Source organism: Acanthopagrus latus, chromosome 14, assembly GCF_904848185.1.
Source record: "Acanthopagrus latus isolate v.2019 chromosome 14, fAcaLat1.1, whole genome shotgun sequence".
NCBI lineage: Eukaryota > Metazoa > Chordata > Actinopteri > Spariformes > Sparidae > Acanthopagrus > Acanthopagrus latus.
Genome location: NC_051052.1, coordinates 2846007 through 2872965, shown reverse-complemented (window position 1 = coordinate 2872965; position 26959 = coordinate 2846007). Strand labels below are relative to the sequence as shown.

At 40.0% G+C, this 26959-nt stretch overlaps 1 protein-coding gene and 1 long non-coding RNA gene across 2 annotated transcripts in view; both read right to left on the bottom strand.

Moving 5' to 3' along the window:
• Positions 1–993: 993 nt before the first annotated feature.
• Positions 994–2056, bottom strand: LOC119032618. The gene is made up of 3 exons (XR_005078985.1): positions 1661–2056; positions 1466–1572; positions 994–1340 (listed from the first exon to the last, which is right to left on the bottom strand). It is a non-coding gene; the product is annotated as an uncharacterized LOC119032618 (long non-coding RNA).
• A 3745-nt stretch (positions 2057–5801) lies between these two features.
• The window catches only part of rint1 (RAD50 interactor 1), an 87120-nt gene continuing 65962 nt past the window's right edge, over positions 5802–26959 (bottom strand). The window contains exons 10-15 of the mRNA XM_037121264.1: positions 26730–26824; positions 24368–24472; positions 21221–21441; positions 20313–20493; positions 16140–16258; positions 5802–6221 (exon numbers count right to left, since the gene is read on the bottom strand). Of these exons, the coding sequence (XP_036977159.1) occupies positions 6008–6221; positions 16140–16258; positions 20313–20493; positions 21221–21441; positions 24368–24472; positions 26730–26824 (935 nt within the window). The 3' untranslated portion in view covers positions 5802–6007. The remainder of the gene's footprint in view (positions 6222–16139; positions 16259–20312; positions 20494–21220; positions 21442–24367; positions 24473–26729; positions 26825–26959) is intronic.

Here is a 26959-nt window from a genome sequence, read left to right as displayed (position 1 = left end):
AGGATCTGCTCCCCGCAAACTAAACACACGGCTTTACCTCTGACTTCGGTAAATAAACTTAGCAGTCCAATTCTTTTTGAAAACCCTGCATTCAGCATCTACCTTTCTTTTTTAGCAGACATTTTGAGGGCTAAAGTCCTCTTGTGACAAGGATCCAATCATGTGCACTTCTATTGCGTCATTATGCACGTGAATTAAAAACAACTTCAAAATAAAAGCAATGCTTTAGACCATGCATGAGGTAAAGTTAGAAAGTATGTTTATTTTGTCATTTCCAATTAGCCTTACACAGGCTGGCCAGAGCAAATAGGGCCATACTTGGCCCAGGCCGTACAATGCCCAGGTCTGTTCTGGAATATTAAAAATCCAAGCCCTGCCTCCTACATATATATGCATAAATGACCTTCGGTATACATATGTATCATGACCAGACGCACGAAAAACAACAGGGTACTAATCTGTCATTCCAACAGGAAGTCAACCATTTTGATTCAAAGTTCCCATTTAACCCCCATTTTGATCAATTTCCATGCCTCATACTTTAATGAACAACTCCTACAGATTGAACACCACAGACTTCCAATTCACTTATAACTTAAACATGCAATTTACTATGTACACACAATACACACACACACACACACACATATATACTACTCACAAAAAGTTAGGGATATCTGGCTTCCGGGTGAAATTTATGGAAAATGTAAAAAGTTCCCACTACAGTGGTATTATATCATGACAGTAGGGCATTTAAGTAGAATACAATGGTGATTTCATCTGTATATATAGTGGATTTTAGGTTCATAGTGAAACAAAAACCGAATATCCCTGAGTTTTTCTGAGTAGTGTGTGTGTATATATATATATATATATATATATATATATATATATATATATATATATATATATATATATTCATTTATATTTATGATATAATAAAGGACATGAATGAATTTATTTAGGAAAGGAACATTTGCCAGGAAGTTGTTGTTTGTTCAAAGAAAGAGCTTTATTAGCACAAACACAATCACATCACAACTATGTACAAGGCACAATCTTCCCACACAACAAACGGGAAGCTCAGGAGAAGCCCAAAATCCTACAGCACCACGAAGTGTCTGTTTTTGCAGATGTCTGTGGTGCGCTGCCCTGAACTTCGGAATCGCCTCTCATGTGACTGCAGCGTGGCTCTCGGCTGCGAAAGGACGGAGGTCGCACAATCCATCCAGACACCCCGCCATATTGTGCCGTCTTCCTCTTCAGACATCAAGTCTATGGCGGCGCACTTCCAAATGTCCACCTCATCCTAAGCTAGCACTCTGTCTCGCTTCAATCAGCTGTAAAAGCAATCAATAAGGACGATCAGTACTGCACGATGCACTGCGTATGGACACAACACATCTATTAAAGCACCTGAAAAAGTCATATTGACCAAAAACGGATCTAATCTAACAAGTCTTACCCTCTTTCTTCTCGATCGACTCCGAGCTTAACTCCTTACAGCTTCTGCCTGCGATGCTGCGATCTGCTTGTTGTCCTGCGTACTGACTCGTAATGTCTTACAAACAGCTGGAAAACAATTAAGAGAGTGGCATGAAGGAAGAAACGTGAGTCACAGTAAAATTAAACGAGGGAGAAAACAGTAACAGTTACTTACACACAATGGCGTCATCATTGGCATAATGTAAATCAGGACTCGCAGACATAACGTTAGCTCCGAGCTAATGGGAGGTCGCGGCCTTGTTATGAGGCGAGATTACTCTGTGAAAACAAAATGCTCGCAGCGATAAACCTCCATGTCCTTCTGCGGCAGCGAAGAGCCCTCCGTCGGCGACCCGGCAAAGCTCCTCCCGTCAGCGCAGGCCTCCTCTCGACAATGGCCGTACCGCTAGCCTAGCTCCTGCTAGCATGCCAGCGGCTGCGAGCATGTCGGCCGGGAGTGGAACTGCCGCGACTCACTCAGAAGAACTGTCAGGACGTGATTCTCGTTCGCGCTGTGATTCGTTCATGATTCGCGAACCTACTGCACACAGAGAACTCACGCTGAGGACGTGATTCTCGTTCACGTACTGTACTGTAATGGCGCTGTGTCACCCAGGGCAGAGGAGATGATTCACATTCAGTAACTGCACTGCTAAAATTAGCGCCGTGTTGCTTACATCCGTGTAGCATCATCTTAAGTGATTTTACTGCACAGTAAAGGTGCTTATCAGTTCAGGGAGTTGGAGAGCACTGAACGATTCGGTGAATGAATCTTTTGAACGAATCATTTTAATGAACGGATTCTAGAGATTCAGTACAGTAAAAAGAACTGCCGTTCCCATCACTAGCACAGACCATAGACATAATATACATACGCTTCGTAGACTGACGCTGCCTATTGGAGCTACGGTATCAGCGCGGCCGCCATCTTGGATGCGACCCCCCTGCATAGTATATAGTATATATATACTCTAGAATGTGTGTGTCTATATATACAGTCGTCCTCAAAATTATTCATACCCTTGTTAATTTTGTGATTTTTTTATTTTTGCGATGAAACTAATGCATTTTTGTCACGTTTGTTTATGAATTATATGTGACCAACAAGTGAAAGAACGACAACAATACACAATTCAAGAAACTCTTAAATTCATGGGTATTTTATTGTCGGATTACCAAAAAATGCCATGTTCAAAATTATTCATACCCCTGGCAATATCTCAACAAAAATGTCCCAAATGTGTTCATCTTTGTCCCAAAGTTATTTCATGATGTCTCATTGGAATGAATACCTTTTTTGTTGACCAAATGTTAAACAAGGTTAAAAAAATAGCATCTTTCCAGAAGAGTATAAATAGTGGGAAAGTGTTCAGGTCATTGTTAATCTCTGGTCATCATGGTAAAGAAGAAGGAGCTCAGTGAGGACCTGCGTCAGCATCTTGTGCAGGCCCACAGTGAAGGAAAGGGTTACAAGGCCATTTCCAAGCAGTATGGTGTCCCTGTCTCAACCGTCCAGAGCATCATCAACAGGCACAAGAGGTTCAACACTGTCAAAAACCTCAGTGGGCGTGGCCGAAAGTGTAAGGTGTCCCCCAAACTTGCCAGGAGAATCTGCCGAGAGGTCAACACCAACCCACGGACCACAACCAAGGCCCTAATTCAAACCCTTGAGCAGACAGGGACAAAGGTGTCACGGTCCACCATTGAGCGAGTTTTGCACAGAGGAGGTCTCCATGGACGTAAACCTCGGAAGACGCCGCTGCTCAGGAAAAAACATCTGGTAGCTCGCCTGGCCTTTTGTAGAGGTCATCTGAAGCAAGATCCCAGCTTTTGGTCAACCATCCTGTGGTCTGATGAGACAAAACTGGAGTTATTTGGCCATATGGATACCCAGTATGTCTGGAGGAAGAAAGGAGAAGCCTATAGACCAAAGAACACTGTGCCCACTGTCAAGTATGGTGGTGGAAGCATAATGCTGTGGGGATGTTTCTCTTCCAGTGGCACAGGCAATCTCGTCAAGGTCCAAGGTATCATGAAAAAGGAGGATTATATCAGGATACTTGATGAAAATGTCAAGGAATCTGCTGAAAAACTCAAGCTTGGCCAAAACTGGATGTACCAGCAAGACAATGATCCTAAACACACCGCCAAGGTAGTCAAGAAATGGTTCAAGGACAATGACATCAGTGTCCTGGAATGGCCAAGTCAAAGTCCTGACCTCAATCCAATTGAGAATTTGTGGCATCACTTGAAGACCAGAGTGATGGCGAGGAAACCAACCAACCTGACCCAGCTTGAGGCATTCGCCAAGGAAGAGTGGGCCAACATCCCACAGGAGACGTGCAAGAAGCTTGTGGACACGTACAAGAATCGTCTGGAAGCAGTCATAAAGAATAAAGGCTATGCCATTGACTATTAAATAAAGACGATGGACTAGGGTATGAATAATTTTGAACATGGCATTTTTTTTGGACTCCGTTAATAAAATACCCCAGAAATGATTTTTTGAAATTATTTTATATTGTTGTCATTCTTTCAATTGTTGGTCACATGAAGCTAAAACACAAATTTGAAAACAAGCATTTATTTCATCACTAAATGAAAAAATCACAAGAATCAGCAAGGGTATGAATAATTTTGAGGACGACTGTATATATATATATATATATATATATATATATATACACAATCTTACTAGTGAAAGGTAATCCCCCCTGATCTGGTAACAATATCAGTTATTGCAACCATAAACTGCACAAAATACGGTAATAGTTGACTCTGGTGCTAGCCTACAGTGAGGAGTTATTATGTGTATATATATTATGTCTATGCATGCCCCGGTCTACCCGGAAGTGTAAGACTCTTAGAGGTCATGAGCTCTCACACGTAGTAAGAATTACTTTTCAACTTCTTTTAAAACATTCAGAACCCATGAAATTATAGAAATATATATACATTTTAATATTTTCGTAATCTCAAAACATTTCATGCAAGTTTTAACCTCTTAACAACTGGCGTTTTATCGTTAACTTGTTCCCAGGAGAGAGAGAGAGAAAAATAAATAATCTTTTTTACATAACATTGGCCATTGCTTATGACATACACAGTAATTAATCCAGCATACTTTCATTAAATAATTCAGTTCAAGCTAAAATTTAAGGGTCTATAATTAGTCTATACTGAGCCTGATCTATTAACACCAGAGATTTTCTTAAAATGAAGTTAACACCTTTTAGAAAAAGGTCACCTGGGGTCAAACTCCCCTACCCTGATTTGCATTTGTATAGCTCACAGCATTTACATTTACATGTTAAAGCCTCCCCTAGAATCAGGGAGAGGGGGGTCATGGGGGGACAACTGCCAAGCAGGGCCCATGTCAATTTCCAACAATTCACGGCAGTTTTCGGTGTTGCCTGCAGATTGCTGCGTGCAGTCGCAAACCTGAAATTCCACGTCAATCTACAGTGCCACATACTGACGAAAATCCCACTTTTAGTGATGTATATCATTAAAAAAAAAATCTTCTTCCTGTCCTCCCCAATTTTTTCAGTCACCAGCCACCACTGGCATACACCTTAGTCTGACTAAAGTCGGACCGGATCGGATTTCACATAGTTGGATTAAAACACTTAGATTATTCGATTGATAGTCGCATTACTCGTGCATGTATATGTTCCATAAGATTGGATTTGGATTTTGCATTCTGGGCAGGTTCGAGATCTTTTTTCCCGTGGTCGTGAGCTGGAAGTAGAAGGATGGCGGCGGCGGCATCTTTCCTCCAACATTACTGCAAGCAAGAGCGCCATTGTGCATCTAGTTTGTGTTATTATCCTGTACATCAAATACAAAATGTACAAAGATGTAGCTTCGTCTCCCTCTTCGTATGCCATCTTTCTCGAATGCCGAAGCAGAGTTTGTTGTTGCTGGTGATGTAAAGAGGTCAGCCGGAGGTGGCTGTATTACCACTAGTTGAAATGGGTACAGCGCCACCCATCGTAGCGGGGTATGACATACTTTGACCAATATTTTCTCACCGGCACGTATACTCGGACAATTGCAGTTGTCTGACTGAGTAGCATAGTTGAACTATGGCTCTAATCTGACTAAGCTGTGCATGTAAACGTACTGAATCTTATCAGTTTTAAGTTTTATCATCTCACTGACAAGTTGTAGGTTTAGTGTATACGGGGCATTGCATGTCACACAAAAATTAAAACAAGAAAAATGTTAAGACACAACAACAATGTACTAAAAAAAAATGAAAATAACATTAACCATCATTTATGAGACAAGTGAAGTGAATTTTCCAGACCAAGGACAATTGTTATTCATACTTTATTGTGGTATACTTGTGGTAGGTCAACAAAAAATAGTTCACTCAATGACAAGAAAAATATCAATTCACTAAACACTATTACAGATGGTCTTGTTAACAAAGAAGACTACGACAAAAATGTATTTAGAGAAATCTTCCAAGCAAGTGGTGCAAAAGGCCCACCTTCATATATTTCAAGGATATTTGTTACTGTCCAGGCATGCAGGCTCTAAGGTTGAGGAGAATCAACACATCACAGGATGCCAAGCAGTACACCCCCAACTCATGCAATGCAGACTGTGGTGGAGGATCTCTAGCACCTGCCCAATATCTCATCTCCTCCTCGGACTCTTTAAGGAGATTCCTGAGCAGAATCGCTGAGCCCACGTTAAGGGACAAGATGATACACGCCTCCTTAACACTATGGAGAGACAGACAAAAGCAGATAAAAACAAAACTATTGAATTGCTGATAGAATCAAAGTTACACCTCAGAAGATCTCTTCTAAATCAGTGAATTAGTTAATCTGGTTATGGTCTTGAAACAGTATCTAAACATTATAGGCATACTTTACAACTTTATACCTGGAGAACGTCAAAGCTGCAAGGGCAAAAGTGTCACTTTACTATATTGCAAAATTTGTACTCTTCATTAATTGTCTCTTCCATATATTCCATGGAGGATGCTTTGCGATGACTGTAAAAACAATTTAAAAAAAACAAAAAACAATGAACAATAATAATTAAAAAAAACCTGATACATTTACATTTAGCTATGGAGAAAAAACACAAAGTTATACGTTTGGTGTATGTGTGAATAGGTGGTGAGGTTTTCCCACAGATTTCATGTTATCACGTTAACTTGACTGCAATGGTCATTTGTCTGTTTGTTGGTTGTTACTCAGGGCTTAGGTGAGGTGCAACCTGATGAAATGGTAAAAACCAACCAGGAACAACAGGAAAGTGATGGGCCAGAAACTAACAATGTCCATCTATTATCTGCAATGCTTGTCTTTTTTCTTGGCAAATAATGTTATTTCAATCAACTTACGACTAGTCGTTGCAGCTTTTATGAGAGTACAGGTGTTTTTTTTAAGGGAAGATATTTAATTGGATGTATGGTAGACTGAGCAATGACAATGTTTAAAAACAAGAGAACAAATAAAAATAAGAAGTGCTGGAGTAGGAGGGAAACAATTTAATATGTAGCAGAAGGGGGGGGAATAAGGTATGCAGGTAAAAAAAATAGTAGAGGTGCAATGATACAGTTAGCCCATGGTTCAATACGTACCTTGGTTTATGGATCACGGTTTTGGCTCTAAAGGCGTTTTTTTGTGTGTGTGTGTGTGTGTGAGTGAAGAAATAAAAGCTTCAATAGGACTATCCAAAATTCTCTTTATTTTGTTGTTGCCAGTGGTTAGCACTGCTGCCTCACAGCTAGAAGATCCCCGGTAAGCAACAACAAAAGGCGTTTTACATTATTTGTTTTATTGTATAATGTCAAATAAATAAACTTAAAGACAAAAACACCTTCTAATGTGAACACTCTTCATAGCCTTGGTAGCCTTCCACTTAATTAATTAAAAATAAAGACTAGTAGTCTATTTGCTTTAGATTAAATTGTTTTTGAACCAATTCTTTTGCCTTGAAACTATTCATCCATCCATTATCTGTACATTATATGTACGCCGCTTAATCCTCTGCAGGGTCACGGGGGGGCTGGAGCCTATCCCAGCTGACTTAGGGCGAAGGCAGGGGACACCCTGGACAGGTCGCCAGTCTATCGCAGGGCTACACACATAGAAACAACCAGGCACACTCTCATTCACACCTACGGACAATTTAGAATAATCAATTAACCTCAGTATGTTTTTGGACTGTGGGAGGAAGCCGGAGTACCCGGTGAAAACCCACGCTTGCACAGGGAGAACATACAAACTCCACACAGAAAGATCCGAACCGGGGATCTTCTAGCTGTGAGGCAGCAGTGCTAGCCACTGGGCCACTGTGCAGCCCTGCCTTGAAACTAATTCATTAAAATGAATGAATTAATAAACACACTCGAGTCTGTCGACTCTGACAGCGTTTTCCATCACGTGCATCAGCGCAATATCATAGCGCATAATTCCTATTCCTATATACTATGTCAACTAGTGATATCAGCACAAGAACTGTTGAGGGATAGTCTGTTGACTCTGACAGCGTTTTCCATCACGTGCATCAGCGCAATATCATAGCGCATAATTCCTATTCCTATATACTATGTCAACTAGTGATATCAGCACAAGAACTGTTGAGGGATAGTTAGACAATTGTTTTTGTCATGTTATAATAACTGACAGACCAAAAATTATTCAATAAAGAGATTATTAAATAAGCTAGAATATTAATAATAGTACGAGGAGAAAAACAAAACAAAAACAAAAACAGACAGACAAAAACAAGGGCTACAACCACAATGGTAGTGAAAATAATAACCTGAAGTATATGCAGATAGTAAAAAGAAAAACAAAAAACAAGTGAATATATAAAGACGGTAACATTTAGGGAGAGATAGACAGGGCCACAATTATGAGTCCAGGTTTTCAGCCAGAGATACATGATTCCAAAAAGCCCCCATGTTGGTCCCTTAGTGTGATTTCCGTCATTCCTCCTGATCAACGTGGATTTGTATGAGGCAGTTTTTTTTATCATATAGTTAACCCATTCCTTCATTTCTTGGGGTTTGGCTGATTTCCAATAAGTGAGTACTGTTCTGGCAGCTGTGGTTAGCCCAATCATAACCACTGAAAGTTTGGATATATTGTGTACTTGTGATTTGTCTCCGAGTAAACACAGCCTTGGGGATATTGGTAACGTCCTGCCAAGCCACTCACTCATACATCTGAGAATTTTTTTCCAGAAGGGTTGAACAAGTGAACAGTCCCAAATACAATGTGAAAAATGTCCTTTTTCTTCCTGGCATTTCCAACACAAGTTATTGTTTGATAGTCCCGTCCTATGCAGTCTCGCTGGTATCCAGTAATACCTGTGGATTATTTCGTATTGAGTAAATTTACTTCTAGACTCCCTGACAAATTTACCAGTATATGACAGAATGTTCAGCCACTCCTCTTCATTCAACATACATCCCAAGTCCTTCTGCCATACTCTTCTTAAGCTGTCACAGCTATTACTGAGTGGTTCATTAGTCAATTTATAAAAGGGAGACCTTAAGGTGTTGTGCTGGCAATCTGAGAATGTCTGTGATGGGATTTTTGTCTTCATACTGAGTCCCTTGTGCGAGACAGCTCCTAATTTGTAGATACTTCCAAAAGTGACCTTTCCCTGTGAGTGCGTATCTCTTAGTTAGATCTGTATATGACATAAAAACACAATTCTGATACAGGTCATCTACCCGACATATACCACTGAGTTGCCATTTTTTTTTTCCAGTATATCAGTGTTTTTCCAATAACAATTGTTGGGTTATGCCATATAGATGAGTAAGGTTGTCTAAGATGAGGTATCTTTAACATCTTGTGTATTCTGTTCCAAACCCCTTTTGAGTGAGATAAGATAGGATTCATGGGTCCATGTTGAGACTGAGATAATCTATCTATAGTGGTAAATGGAGAACACATCTCACTTTCAATGCTAACCCAGTCCAAATTATTGTCCTTGACCCAGTGTTTAGCTAGTTTGGCAATGTCAAATGAAACATGATATAGCCTCAGGCTTGGTAGACCCAGACCTCCTCTGTCTTTTGGGGAACACATTTTGCTCATTCCAATTCTCAGTTTTTTCCCTTCCCATAAAAATTCTTTAAGTGCTGAGTCATATTGTTTGAAAATCTGAGGTGGTATGGCCACTGGCAACATCCTAGCTATATAGTTCAGCTGGGGTGCAACAACCATTTTAATAACACTTATCTTGCCCCATAATGAGAGTTTCAATTTTCCCCACTTATCTAGATTATCTTTTACTTTTTGTAATGCAGGCTCAGAGTTCAAAACAGGCATAGTCTCAATGGTGCGGCATAGCTTTATACCCAAATATGACATACCGTTCGACACCAATTTGAAGTTGAAAAATGACACTGAACTTGAATGACATGTACCAGAGATAGGCATGGCCTCTGATTTTTTCCAATTAACTTTATAGCCTGACAGTTTAGAGTAAGACTGGATTGTCGTCATTAAATGTGGTAAAGATTCTAAAGGGTTTCTAATCAGCATTAAAATATCGTCTGCATATAATAATAATTTGCGCTCTTTTTTCTCTCCCTCCACACCTCTAATGCTTGCATTTGATCTGATAGCAATGGCCAGTGGCTCAAGAACAATATTGAACAGTAAAGGGAAGAGTGAACAACCCTGTCTCGTGCCTCTGGTGAGGTCAAAAAGAGATGAGATGGTCCCGTTGGTCATTAGCGCTGCCCTTGGGTTTTTATATAATATCTTAATCGAATTAACCAAGGTTGATCCAAATCCGAATTGTGTTACAAGTGCTAAATAGGAATTCCCATTCAACCCGGTCGAAGGCCTTCTCGGCGTCCAATGAGATGGCCAAGATTGGGTCCTAGTTTGAATGGTTAAGCCAATTTAGATGTAATAATCTTCTCATATGATCAGCAGAAGACTGTTTTTTCATAAATCCAACCTGATCTTAGTGTATAATGTTAGGCAGTGCTCTCTCTAGACATAAAGCTAGGATCTTTGTAAGGATTTTGCAATCCACATTTAATAAGCTTATAGGTCTATAATTAGAGTGTTCTGTAGTATCCCTATCTTTTTTAGGAATCACTGATATTAGAGCCTCATAAAATGATGGGGGGAGAGAACCCGACATCAGTGACTCATTATACACTTCCAATAACTTGGGCGCTAATATGTCTATATGATGTTTATAGTATTCTGCAGGGAATCCATCAATACCAGGTGATTTCCCTGTTTTCATGAGACACTGCAACCTTGATCTCCGCCTCAGTTATTGGACTATCAAACAATTCCACATGCAGATATTTTAGGTAAAGTAATCCATCCATCCATTGTCTGTAACTGCTTTATCCCTTTTCATGTGGTTGCAGGGTGTTGCTGCTGGAGCCAATCCCAGCTGTCTCCGGGCGAGGGTACTCCCTGGACAAGTCGCCTGCTCATTGCAGGGCCCTCACTGATGAGCAATGGGGGGTTCAGTATCTTGCTCATGGACACTTCGACATGCAGCTCAGCCCAGCCCAGAGCCAGGATTTGAACCAGCGACCTTCCGATCACTAGCCAACCTGCAGAGCTACAGCCTCCCCAGGTAATATCAGAAAAAAATAACTAATTTCCCTTTGATTTGGGCTGATTTGGGATGTGTATAATTCCCTATAAAATTGTTTTAGGACTTCATTCATTTCTTTACTAGAAGAAACCAAGTTATTTCCCTTCTTAATCACTGGTATCACATTGAGGGAGTTCTGCTTTTTAAGTTGCCTGCTATGTAACTTGCTTGTTTTCTCACCCTCTTCTTAAAAAGCTGTTCTGAGCCTAAATAATGCTTATTCAACATTTCTATTGTAAATTTCTTGTAGTTGGAATTTAAGTTTGCATATATCCTGGTATAATTCATCTGAAAAGTGTCTTGATAGTTCAGTTTCCAGTTTTCTAATTTGACATTCCAAATCTTTGATTTTGCTCCTATATTCTTTTTTCTGTTTTCTGGACACCCAGCTCTATAGCTGCATGATCCGACAGGGCCATCGCATTTATTCTGTTACAGATTCTACAATATCACTTGAAATTAAAAAGAAGTGTATCCTAGAATATGATTTCTGACAGTGGGAGAAGAAAGTGTAGTCCCTTTCTTTGGGATTTGCCAGCCGCCAGATGTCTACCAAGCCTAAATCTTCACAAAGCCTTTTTAAAGCAGCCCTGTCTCTTGTAGTTATTAGCCCGCTGAATTTGATCTTATCCAGAAACACATCCATTACTTGATTAAAGTCTCCAGCTAAAATAATTTGGCCCTCCATTTCCCCTAAAACTCTGTTCAGCTCATTAAAAAAGTCTGGGTCTTCTTTATTGGGTGCATATATGTTACACATTACCAGCTTTGTCTCCAGAATTGTCTCCCTGTTAATTTCAGTCAGTACCACACCCTTATAGAAATATATGTCAAGGTGAAGCTCAACGCTTCTGAACTTAATACTTCTGAACATCTGAAGCAGTAACAAAAAGTAACACAAACTTAAATATCCCCCAGACAATATTAAGAGGGGCACTTGGTTTATGTTCCCTAGAAACGACTCAAAAATCAAAAACAGAAACAAAACCAAAACAGACATCCTGGTACGTAAAGTATCGTACACCCAGCCATTGGAGATTCCCCTGGCTTTGGCTAAGGCTGCACAGAGGCTGCACAGAGGCTGTCCCCGCCCCCACCTGTTCAGTGTCAAAACATTAAGTCTATTACCTGCATAGATATATTTTCCATTCGTGGACTGAACCACCTGCAGCTCAACACGGGGAAAACCAAAGAGCTGCGGGTGGACTTTAGGAAGAAGAGTAACTCTCCAAACCCTATCAACATCAAGGGTACTGATGTGGATATAGTGGACTGTTACAAATATCTGGGGGTCCATATTGACAATAAACTAGACTGGACAGCCAACATCAATGCCCTCCACAAGAAAGGTCAGAGTCGCCTCTTTCTCCTGAGGAGACTCAGGTCTTTTAACGTATGCAGGATCATGTTGCAGATGTTCTACCACTCAGTTGTCTCCAGCGTCATCTTCTACGCTGTGGTGTGCTGGGGCAGCAGGGCTAAGACAGCCGATGCCAGCAGGCTGGATAAGCTCATCAGGAGAGCTGGCTCTGTCCTTGGAGTTGAACTGCAGTCTCTGGCAGAGGTGTCTGAGCAGAGGATGCTGAGGAAACTGCTCAACATCCTGGACAATACATCGCACCCCCTGCATGCAACACTGGACTCCTACTGCAGCACCTTCAGTCGCAGACTGAGAGCACCGAGGTGCTCCACAGAACGCCACAGGAGATCCTTTCTCCCTGTGGCCATCAAACTTTTTAACTCTTCCCCCTTCTCCATATAGGACAATGATAATATCCCTGCACGTCCACAAACACTTTAAGCTGCTGATTCGCACCTTATCTGCTATTACATGTCAATAGCTCATGTATCTATATTTTTTATAGTTGCAATTTACTTTTATTTCATTGTATTTTTTATATTATATTTTTTATTTCTATTTGATTTGATTTATACTGTTTCCTTGTACTGCAACCCTGGCACAGCAATTTCCTTCGGGATTAATAAAGTCCTTATCTTATCTTATCTTATATAAGTAATGCCACGTAGATTCACTCATTTGTGGTAGAGTTTTCCTCAACAAATTGTTCTGCCTCCTTTGTGTTGGTGAAGCTGCAGCTCCATCCCTTCCATGTAAAGCGCAGGGTGGCTGAATATGCCAACTTGTACCTGACGTTATGGTGCTGCAGAGCGTTCCTTGCCACGGTGAACGTTTTCCTCTTTAGGGCCAGCTCTCTTGACACGTCTGGGAACACTGACAACAGTATACTTCCACAGTATACCACACTTTTCTCTCGCCAAGGCAAGCACTTTCTCCCTAGCCGAAAAGCAGAAATCTGGTCTGGGCAGCTGGTCCATACCTGGCCTGGGGGCAGCCGTCCGGTGCGGGTGCTCTGAAATCACCACCATTAGCACTTTCCTCCTGATGAAGTCAAATATGCCATATACAGGACACCCAGCATTGGGATGGAAAGGACCCGCTGCGTATTTACGCACTGCCATAGCAGCATGTAATCAACACGGCAAAAATCAACCAGAATTTTGATTGAGCCAGAACTTATCGACCAATAAATCAACCAGTTGACTAGGAGATTACAGCCCTAGTGCTTACAGACAGTAACTTTTATGTCCACTGTTTTTGTTGCCTTATCGTTGTACGATGGGAAAGTAGTAATGCAAAATTTAACCTCAAAATAAAAACATCTGATTGTTTCAGTGCATACTGAACCGTGGATGGCGCATTGTAAGGTTAAATATTATATCAAGATTCATGGCACCCCTAGTATATGCATGGTGATTCTGGACACATCTGTGGATTTGGAGGGTTTCTCAGGCAATGTAAAGATCGGGATATTTGGGAACTGTTGAACACACACAATCCCATCTTGGTTTCGGCTTGTTAGAGCTGCACCCTGACTTCTCCAGCATGGAAATCAGGCAACTACAGAAAGTAATTATCAAATTAACTGACTGATTAAACAGGGTCTCTGCAGGTTTGAACAAGTCAAATTTAAGACTATTTGAGACCTTTTTAAGACCACTTTGAACAAAATTTAAGACCTATGCGATTTACGAAAAAGTAGGGGAAAATAAAGTCCCCGAATTACTTTAAAAAATAACTAAACTTATTGCCATTCACAGAGCAACTCAAACAATTCAGAATGGAGTGAGTGAGTATATCAGGGTTATTATAGTTTTTAAATTTCATTAGTTTTCATTTTAATTTGTTTTTTTAGTTTGGCTTTTATTTCAGTTTAATTTCAATTAGTTTAACAAGTGATTAAGCAGCTTTAGTTTAGAAGTTTATATAGAATATATGTATATATAGAGGCTAACTGGTGGTTTTCCGATTCTGTGTGTGACACCAGCGGGGTCACCAGGGTCCTCTTGGATTCATTAATTTACGGCTTTTAACCAACTGAATTCTGGATGTTAAAGCCAACACTTGTTAAATATACACTTTCCCATACTTGAAGCAGATTCCGCTGTCAAAGTCTTTCTGGAACTGGTGAAGTGTGCGGCGAGAAATTCTGACCACGCTGTTGACAAAATGCCAATTACGTCCCTGATACTTCAGACTGAAGTACAACACACGGAGCTAACTGTGAATCTCAAGAACACATTTCCCTGAAATAAAAAACAAAAAAGGCGACGATGAAAGTGGTAAATGAACGTATATATTTAAGACCTGAACAGTCACGCGCACACATAGGGCCCAAGGGGTGCTTGAGCCCCTGCCCTTTTTGCCTCGTTTTAAATAAGTGCCCTTTTTGTGTGTTTTTTAATGAATAAATAAATTCCTGTATAATGGCGGTATAAAAACGCCACAGTTATCTAGCGTGCCGCATCCCTGTCTGCTGCGGCTCCGCTCTGTCTCTGTCTCCTCACAGAGGAAAGAGAGGGGGAGAGAGAGAGAGAGAGAGAGAGAGAGAGAGAAGAGCCGCTGCACCATGCGCATATATGAGACGTGACAGTAGAGCGACTTGAAACTTTGTGAGTTATAAATCCATTAACATAACTTCCTTGAGGGGGCTAACAAATGGCCTTTCACTTATTCAACTTTCTTAAAAATATATATATTATATATATATATATATATATATATATTTTTTTTTTTTTTTTTTTTTTTTTTCAGAAGAGTGCCCATTTGTGCAAGCAAACTGTTAATGAGAGTTAAGAATAATGTGACAGCTGTCTGTGTCGGCTGTTTATCTTGCCACAAATCTTCAACTTCTTCCAGATATTGAGTTTACTGTGACTTTGCTGTTGTAAACATTGCTGTTCCTACTAGTGGTCACAGTAGTCATTTCTTGGTTTTATCACATTTTTAGATGTGTAGTTTGTACTTGCCCTCCAATAAATAGCCTAATAATAAACCAGTGTTTCATTGCATTTTAAGAAATGCAGCTGAATTGCATGTCTTCCAAAGCTCAGTATTACGATAATGTGAATAGACTCATGTTGACAATAATTTGTTGACACAAAAGAAATGGCAGTTGCATATCACTCACAGCCACACAGGATACACATTAATGAATCTACATATTGTGTTATTAAGGTCTGAAAAAAAATTGGTGTGCTCACACATACTGCCTTTTTCTGACGTAGAGCCCCTGCCTAAATATGGATGTATTTAAGACATTTTAAGTCTTAGACCAGGTTCCAGGTGACTTCCAATTTAAAAGGAAGGTTTACTTTGTGATATTAAGGGCCATAAGGAGAATACTATGGTGTTGAGTAGCTGTAATCCTGATCATTGCCTAAAATGAAGATCTCAGGGATGTGGCAGTCCAGGATGTGAGGCCACTGATCTGTTCATAGAGGGAAAGCACACAAACACAGGCAAACCCCACATGGAAAGACCCCACCCCCACCAGAAACAAAGCCCATGATCTTCTTGCTGTGAGGCAACACTGCTAACTGCAGCACCGCTTGTAATGTAAAATGTAAAAATAATATTAAACCATATCACTGTAAAAAAAAATCCAAGACCACTTGCACACACCCTGTGGAAGTAACACAGAGAAAAAAAGACTTGAATATAAACACACACTTACTGTTTAAAGAAGTTCTCAGGTCTTTTGCAGTAATGACCGAACAGAGGAAACAAGTTTCTGGTCATGTCGAACTGAAGCTGTGCTGCCCCACCGTCACTGAAATGATTAGACAGGATCACCTGACAGAGGGACACATGCATATTAATTAACAATAGTTAACAAGTAGACTTGAACATAGTAGATTCAGGGTTTCCCCCAGTGTATTATAAGCCTGGCAGCCCACCAGTCTTAAATTTCCCACCACCAGACTAAACATTGTTTATTTATTTAAATGGTGACATTTTATGGTCAACGCATGAACAAATGGCGGGTCTGAGGTCAGGTGTCTTTTCATCACCTAACGCCCCACAAACCACTACTACTGTCACTACGCGCTAACTAGGCTACTTGTGGTTGAAAACTGTACCTGACCAATAATTGGTTACGCAATATGTGAAAATATTAACGATAATAAGTGCACTAATTTCACAGTGGTGTAGTGGTTCTTCCTCTTCTTCGGGGTTTTACAGCAGCCGGCATCCAAACATTGCATTGCTGCCATCTATGGGACTAGCACCTTAGTGCACTATATCCTGTTATGTAGACCAGTGTCTTTAAAAATTGCTGCTTGACCCTAATTCTAAAATACCTCTCAGAGATACTTCTTCCAAGCCAATTTCTTGCAATTCTCTGAGTAGATCTTGTCTTTGGCAGTCATAGTTTCTACAAGAAATCAAAGCATGTTGCGCTGTCTCAGGTTGTTGACATGAACACAAGCCACAGAGCTTTCATTGAAGCTCCTTGCACTACTTAAAGGCAAGATGTACTAAACGCTCATGTTGGGTCCACCATCACACTAGCATCAATATGGCAGCAAGCAGAAGCAAATGTAAACAATGCCACATCGTTTCAAATGTAAATATATGTCATTGATTATAATAAAATATCTATTATGAAAAATCCAATAGTTAGCTTGCACTGTTTTCATGTTGTAGGCTTGTCAGTTGCTGCAGCATTCGAGCCAGTGATTAATATGGAGCATGAGGCCATAATTGGTGGTTTTAAATACCTTCACTGGCTCCTAAAGCATGTAATTGCCCACCAATTAACTTTAACACTGATTCAATACAAGGCAGTATGGAACCACTCTAAGCTCTACTACATCATGAGTCTGTTACCTATAGGGCACTGCCATCAGTCAGTTGCTGGCCTGTGTCAGGCCCCTGAAACAAAAAAAACATGCCTCGCCGCTGGTGGGCCACCCCTCCAACCTACCACCGGGCTTAGCAAGTTTTCTGGGAGAAACCCTGAGGTTGATACAGAAATGCTGATATATATGTTTCTGCTGTAGGATTGATTTTCATATTAAAAGTTTTAAGGAAAGTTCAGTAATTTGGTGTAAATGTGTGCTTTTATTATCATCAGGGAAACAAGTGAAAGTAACTATACTATCGCCTAGTCCAGTTTATTAGGGGTTGACAGGAACTACTTCTCTCCAGTTTTGTGTCTAAGATGCCACTAACAGGGACTTGATATTGATAATGTCTCATATATGGAGCTTTCCCAGGTCTTGAGATTAAATCATAATACATAACACAATGAAATAATGCTCTCTAAAGAAGAGACGCAAGACCAGATAAAGATAAGATAAGATAAGATAAGATAAGATATACCTTTATTGATCCCCTGTTAAAGAAATTCAATTTGGCACAGAAGCACAAGGAAGCCCCCAAGTGACTAAGGTTCCTTACTATAACCAGAGAGTTCCTTGAGGTGCTCCTATATCTGAGAGTTTATGAGAATATGTTTTTATCATAGTTTTCACTCATAAAGGCAAGTCAGCATCTAAGTATTTACTCCATGTGTTGATATCCAAATGTTTAAGTAGTTGTACCATTTGGGGTGGGGGGGCAAATTCTAGCTGTGATTGTAAGATTCCAGCAAGGATTGTTTTTGAACTAAAAACACATGACTGCCTTCTTGTATGGTGGTCCAGCAAGGATTCATGTTTACATGAACTAAAACATGTGTATGTACTGTATGTATTCTTATAGAACCTATAGGATATTATGGTGCTCACTCCATACAAACTGATGATAGGCTTCAAGGAGGTGTTGCAGATGACAGCGGAGGAGACAGGGAAAAAGAAGAGGGTGCGCTCTCATTGGCTGTAGCTCGTATTTGGCTCCCTGACCCATCTGCAACTCAGCCAGATATTTAGCTTGCTAGATATCCAGCTGACCTGAAATCACATCTTTGAAATGTTCGCACCTAATGAGATCACTAATAGTAACGTGCTCCAATCTGTCCCCTATCCGGGGTTATTGGCAGCAAGCTCTAAAAGCTGTCTATGACAGCAAGGGCTTTCCTGTAGTGTCAAAGACATTTTGCATGTCTTTCAGTCAATAAGAGTTTGTGTCAATACATATAAGGATGAACAGGTGCATGCAAAATATCTCAAGATTTTCAACACAATATAATATGGCTCTTCAAAGACAGTACCAGGGCAACTAGGTTATGCAGCAGGCTCTTCCACATTGCAGTGTGTAGGTTGCAATATGAAGTCTGGTGCGTAGAAAAACCTGTTATTGTTCATTAGGTAATAATGTGATGGGAATTAATATACTGGAAAATCAGAATGCAATATATTAGATGAAGTGATGAAACTACAGAGGGACGTTATCACGGAAGCTGGCATTTCTCTTTAAGGCTTCATCCAGGTGGCAAACCTATGATGGATGTCTGTACCTTAGCCATGGATTAAGCTTTTGCTGGCAAGCCTCAGTTAAAAGTTAAAATTTATTATATTTAAGTTTAGTTTTAGGCAGCAAGTGCAACAGAGCTGTCAAGCTTTGACACCAAGGAAGCAGAAATTAACTTTCAGTGTTTCTTCCACATTTATATTAATAGTTGAAACTAGGATGCATAACTGATTTTCTTTTGGGACAAAAACGTAATACTACATAGAAATTTGAGAGAACAAACACATTTTTCACTTGCCAATATTATATGTGGATACTTTAAAACAACAAAATGTGTATGCAGATTAACATTCATTGTATTTATTACAATGAGCAGAAGCAGGCTACCACGGTTTACAGTGCTATTTGCTTTTGTCACTTCACCTAACCTGGCTTTCATCACAAACATCCATTTGCCCCACGAGTAATTGCAATTCATGAAGCCATTGCAGCTGATCGTGTAGAAACTGCATCATTCCATGTTCGGTCCATACTCCAGTACTGCACAGTGTGCTTGCACTTAGCCAGTCAAAGTAGTTGCTGATAAAATACCCAAAGGTTTTGGTGTTTTGAAAAAAGCCTTTGCAGGTTGGTCAAAAATGTCAATAAAAGCAGTAGCCAATATTGTAACAGCAACACATGAGATTGGCAGCACAAATGTGACACCTCTCATTAGACACATAAAGAAATAACTCTCAAACTTTCTATTTTCTCTATCAAAGTTAATGATGTTAGCAGGAATGGTCTGAACCTACATACCGGACACAAGCAAATACGAAGTGTCACTTACTGATTGTTTAGTTACCTGCTCAGCCCTGACAAACATATATAGAAAATGTGCTGGAAGGAACAGAGCTAAGACCTAGCTAATAGAGGTAAGATCGGGCCTAAAAAATCCAGCCCGACCCCACCCAGGCCCGCAGGCATTAAAGCCCGACCCAGCCCGAGCCCGACCAATTAACTTGATTTGCAGGCCCGAGCCCGAAGCAAACCCGAAATTTCAATTTATCCCATAGTATTTTACGTTCACGAAATGTCCGCAAAGCCGTGCGCAAAGCATGCTCTTGCTCTGCGCCTCCTGTTTAGTAGTAGTTATATAGCAATTACCTTACAGCGCCGCCTTCTCTGTTTTATCCAAATTATTTATTTACAACAAGTATTCCTTAGTTTAGTATCCACACATCGTTTTAGTATACATTTTTATAAACATATATTTATTTAAAAAAAAGTCAGCGAGAGAGAAGCCCGAGCCCGACCCGACCCGAACGTAATGATTGACATTTTAGGCCCGACCCGACCCGAATTTCGGGCCGGCTCGGGCTCGGGCTCGGGCTAAAGATCTTACCTCTACTAGCTAAACAGCTAGTAACCCATCACAAAACTGCTTCAAATATGTTCTAACACAAAAAGTAGAGAAACACAAATAGTATGATAATGAATGTTAATCTCTTACATCCTGATACAGAAAGTTGTCAAGTCTCTCAGCCAGACCTTGCCAGGCCAGTTGGAATAGAGAAAGACTCAGGACCTGACAAAGGTTCAACAATCTGTCCCTCACACATAGCATCATGGGACATGCTGAACTGGACAGGGACATAGTGGACTGGTCATACTGGGATGGTAAGGACAACCACCTAAAGAAACAGAGATTAAAGAGTAAAATGTTGACAGAAAATTTAAGTGCTGACACATTTAGTTTTCCAACTAAAATTAGTAAAACGAAAAAAGGAAAGAGAAAATAATCCAACCCCATCTTACCCCAGCACTGCTCAAAAGCTACTGGTTGATTATATAAATCATGTCTGCTTAAATGGCAGCATCATACATGAACATGTTAAATACTGTATAAACAACTACTGTATGTTACTGCTCTTGATAAACACATCTGGATGAATAGATGTTTGCCAATGTATTGAATGATTTTGCTTTGTCACTTAAAATATATACTACATCAAACATAATAAATGTGCTACTTGGTATAGACTTCACCTCTTAAGAATGGTGGGATAGGGGCAAAGCAGTTCTTGCAACTGTGGAAAATCAATAATGAGTTCATACACTGCCCGGCCAATGAATTAGTCACACAGTCTAATATTTGGTTGGACTGCTACTGGAATCAAACCTCCTGTTTCTACAATGATGGTCAACAATTTCACTGTGTAATCCCAAAGATATTCCCATTTGAATAATATCACAATAAAAATGCAAATGTAAATTGTTACAGTCAGTCAAAATTTTAGTCTGTACCATCCTAACCAAATCAACTAAAACTTCAAGTACCTACATGGTGTCTTTTTATTTTCTTTTTTAATCGCTAGCATAGAATTGATGTCTGTCTTCTTCAACAGGCTGATGTCTCACCTGTCTTGGCAGTATGGTTTGGCTTTCTCTGAGATTTCTCTCATGGTCCATTCCAGCAGTCTGCCCATCATGTCCCCTTTAAGTCGATCTAGCAACGCCAATAGACCCTCAAATAAAGAGCCCTCTAGAGAAGCCAGGCGACCCACATCCATAACCCCCAGGCCTCCAAGTACCATTTCTTCACCAAGTGAAACAGCTGACTGCTGCAGCTGTAGGAAAAACTGAAGAAGGAAGAACAAATCTGGTAAACACAGCTGTCAGTGAGAAAGGGTACAAGAGAACACCCCCCAGCAACACAGGCAGCATCCCCCATTCCCTGCTCTTTCTCTAAATTCATCTTTGTGCTTATTGAAAGGTTACTGTAACATCCCAGCTCAGACCAGTCCCAGACTCTTTCAGAGGGAGTCTGTTGAGGGGGATTCACATTTGTTTACATTTTTTACACATGGATTCATAAATTGGTGGTATAATGACTTCATATGAGGGTCATTTCTCTTTGCCTAAGTTGTTATCAGAAATTTAAATAAGCTGACAGTTATAGTCCTGCAAAACCTCAAATGGTTATTTGGCTTTGGGAAAGCGTGATTAACAACTGTCACGAGGCACTGTATGGAACCACTGTTCTGTTGTAACCTGACAGTATAGAAATTAAGACTCTAGCCTTTTTTACACAGCGTCTCTGCATTAACTCCAGAGCAGTGGTTCGCCAATTCTCCGACAATGGTGATTCAGACAGAGTGAAGCATCTCCACCTTAAAGATGAACCGCTGTGTAATTCACACAGAAATCCGGCGCTGCGGCTCCTAAAGAGGCATGATAGTACACCTCATGATGATGACGTTGGTGTGATTTCCCGGTGTCCCCCCTGTCAATCTAAACCCGCTGACAGATTATAATCATATGGATGCTGTTATGATGTGTAGTGATTAAGTATCTGATCCACCAAGCATCCTGGAAAGTCATGAAGTTACGTTTTTTGCGCTAAATTACATAATTAAATAATCGCCATCAGTAAACAGGACACTGTCTGACTCACTCGCGGGGACGGAGGCTATTTTCTAGGGGAAACTTCACCGAAGTCTCGGTCCAGAGGGCTGACAGTCCTTCTGATTTATTACCATCACAAACACTCAGTGAGATAAAGTTTTTTGCCGGTGACAGACGCTGTTTTTCGGGCAGAAATGTGACGAAGAGTTGGTAGGACAGGCGGAAGGACAGACAGGAGGACGGACACTTCTCCACATCTATCTGTCCTATTTTTTTCCTCATATAAGTTGCCAAAGACAGTTGCAGTTACTATGTTACTTTTGATTGGTCATGTAATGTTGCTTTGTGGGACATTTCTCTTTATTGAGTTGAGTGAAGGACCTGTGCAGTTATCAGATTGTCAGGCCGACACACCCCCCCCGTTTCACCAATAATCAGCCCTGATACTACCTCCAGAGGCGGATCAGAGCCGGTGCAAAATTTCACCCCTCGCCGTATCTGAAACTTTAACACAGAGGAGGATGCGGAGAATTGGTGCAGGATCCCAACATGCAAACGGCATTGTGAATGGGGTTAATGTGGAACACTGGGGAGAACACTGAACACTGGGGGTCTTTTTTTCTCCATGCTTCTCTCAGCTCATCAGAGAATTAACAACTGAAGGACAATTTCCCTTACAGTGTCAGAAAGGGTTGAACCTTGACTATTCTTGCTTGTGAATGCCTGATCCTTTATTACATGGGAATCACAATCAAATCATCTTGGGGCCACTGTTGGTTTTGTATTCTCGTATGAGGGCCACTATAACATTCAAGTACTACAATAAAGTGCAATATTTCTTAAAATGTAGTTTTGTATTTTAATTACTGACATAATAATACAAAAATGCAAATCTTTTTCCCCTTAGTGACTTATTGAAACGTTGCAGTTAACTAACAAATCAAAATACAATTGTATTTGATTTCTTGGCAGGACTTATCCAAAAATAATGCAAAGAAATAACACACTTACATCTCAACCTACGCTTGCTGCAGTAGTCCGTGTTCCCAGTGTTACACTGTGGCCAGGCTTGCACCAATTACATTGATCACCTACTGCCCCTGTTATTAGGGCCTGAGCAGAGAAACCTGCAGGGTCCCTAATGTTTTTTGAATGATGAGTTTGTTTGTCCCAAATTATCGCATTTTTCACAGCCAGAACATGGATGAAAATGCGATTTTTTTTTTGACAAACACATTACACTTGCTGAAAAATTTATAATCAATGGTTGTCGTGAATGGCACTATAAGGAGGAAAGTTTTTTGGCACCAGCTCGCGAAATGTCGCAAAACTACTTTTTCGGACTTCTCACAGGCAGTTTGACTGATTTGCACCAAACTTTGCACACAACATCTGTGGACCCTCCTGACAAAAATTTATCAAAAGTATTTTGATATTCCAAACAAAAATTACTGAAGTTATTAAATACCAACTTCCTATACATTTCGTACAAAACAGGAAATGTTGCATATCTCCACATTGCTGTGTCCGAATGACATAAAACTCATGTTACTACTTCCCCATGAGCCCCTAAGGTTCTGCGCAAAATTTTGGGTGATGACCACTAGGTGGCACTCTTTAAATTGAATTATTTTATAAATGGACATCGGTAGGTCAGAATAACACAAAACTTGGTACTATTGCCAATGCCCTCCTGAGGATAGCTGACAAAGGGGTTACCAATCCGCCACTACATGGCACGCTGGTGGCAGTCTAATTAATTATTAGACACTCTGCCCAAACCATAACACTTATGTCAATGAAATTCAAATGGGTGGAATAGACTGGCTCCTGTAACTCACACACCAAAAATGACCAACAGATGGCACTATTATATTGAAAGAACAACTTCCTCATTCCAATCTGGACCAAACTTCACCTGTCTGAGAAGAGTCCAGCCATGAAAACATAGGCCAATATACAGTCATAGTCACAGCACACGTTGGACACAGGAAATGACATTTAACCCCTTCCTGCACTGTCCCAAACATGGACAGTTAAGAGATGCATACATATTCGGACAATGGGGCTGCAATGGACTTTGAGGGCATTGGTAATACCCTGCAATGCTCTGGAAAAAAGGCATTAATAAAATAAATACATACAATAAAATTCACATACCACATTGTCTCCCCAGTCTCCCAGAATGGTGTATATGTAGTTGACAGCATTAAGGATGGCGCAATAACGAGCACCTAATGGGCAGCGTGACTCCTCCTTCATCACCTAGAATGAAAAAGTCAATATCAGCAATCTCTCTCTCTCTCTCTCTCTCTACACACACACACATAGATATACATACACATATACATGTATATATAAACATATACATATATGCATATATATATATATGAACATATATATGTATACATATATACATATATACATATATATACATATATATATACATATATATATACACATATATATACATATATATATATATACACATACATATATATACACATATATATATACACATACATATATATACACATATACATACATATATATACATATACACATATATATACATACATACATACATACATACATATATACATACATATACATATATATATACATATACATGTATATATACATATATACATATATACATATATACATACATATATACATATATATATACACATACATATATATACACATACATATATATACATATACATATATATACATACATATACATATATATACATATATACACATAAATATACATACATATATATACACACACATATACATATACACACATATACATATACACATATATATACATATACATATATACATATACACATATACATACATACATATATACATATACATATACATATATACATATACATATACATATACACATATACATACATATATACATATACATATACACATATATATACATATATATACATATATACATATATATACATACATATATACATATACATATATATATATATACATATATACATACATATATATATATACATATATATATATACATACATATACATACATACATATACGTACATATATATACATACATATATACAAATATATATACATATATATATATACACACATATATACATATATATACACATATATACATATACATACACTATATTACCAAAAGTATTCGCTCACCTGCCTTTACTCATTCTATGAACTGAAGTGCCATCCCATTCCTAACTCATAGAATTCAATATGATGTCGGTCCACCTTTTGCAGCTATTACAGCTTCAACTCTTCTGGGAAGACTGTCCACAAGGTTGAGGAGAGTGTTTATAGGAATTTTTGACCATTCTTCCAAAAGCGCATTGGTGAGGTCACACACTGATGTTGGTCGAGAAGGCCTGGCTCTCAGTCTCCGCTCTAATTCATCCCAAAGGTGTTCTATCGGGTTCAGGTCAGGACTCTGTGCAGGCCAGTCAAGTTCATCCACACCAGACTCTGTCATCCACGTCTTTATGGACCTTGCTTTGTGCACTGGTGCACAGTCATGTTGGAAGAGGAAGGGGCCCGCTCCAAACTGTTCCCACAAGGTTGGGAGCATGGAATTGTCCAAAATGTTTTGGTATCCTGAAGCATTCAATGTTCCTTTCACTGGAACTAAGGGGCCAAGCCCAGCTCCTGAAAAACAACCCCATACCATAATTCCTCCTCCACCAAATTTCACAGTTGGCACAATGCAATCTGAAATGTACCGTTCTCCTGGCAACCTCCAAACCCAGACTCGTCCATCAGATTGCCAGATGGAAAAGCGTGATTCATCACTCCAGAGAACGCGTCTCCACTGCTCTAGAGGCCAGTGACGGCGTGCTTTACACCATTGCATCCGACGCCTTGCATTGCACTTGGTGATGTGTGGCTTGGCTGCAGCTGCTCGGCCATGGAAACCCATTCCATGAAGCTCTCTGCGTACTGTACTTGGGCTAATCTGAAGGTCACATGAAGTTTGTAGCTCTCTAGCAATTGACTGTGCAGAAAGTCGGCGACCTCTTTGCACTATGCGCTTCAGCATCCGCTGACCCCTCTCCGTCACTTTACGTGGCCTACCACTTCGTGGCTGAGTTGCTGTTGTTCCCAAACGCTTCCATTTTGTTATAATAGAGCTGACAGTTGACTGTGGAATATTTAGGAGCGAGGAAATTTCACGACTGGATTTGTTGCACAAGTGGCATCCTATGACAGTTCCACGCTGGAATTCACTGAGCTCCTGAGAGCGGCCCATTCTTTCACAAATGTCTTGTTTCACAGTCTGCATGCCTGAGTGCTTGAATTTATACACCTGGGGCCAGGCCAAGTGATTAGAACACCTGATTCTGATCATTTGAATGGGTGAGCGAATACTTTTGGTAATATAGTGTATATATATATACATATACATATATACATATACATACACACACACATACACTCACCAACTTACATAGCTATAGTCATTAGTCATTTTTACCTGGGTGAGTCGGATGCGGAAGTCATCAACCAGTTCTCTCTGTAGCCCCAAAAACTTCAGCTGTGCAGAAGGACAGGGTAATGCTCGGTACCGCTCTAAGTATGGCAGGTTACAAACAAAGCAGGATTAAAAATGTGCAAAAATACCCTACAGCAGGTGATTGGGCTGAACGATATGGACAAAATTTCATATCTCGATGCTCATGCCAGATATCTCGATATCGATACGAT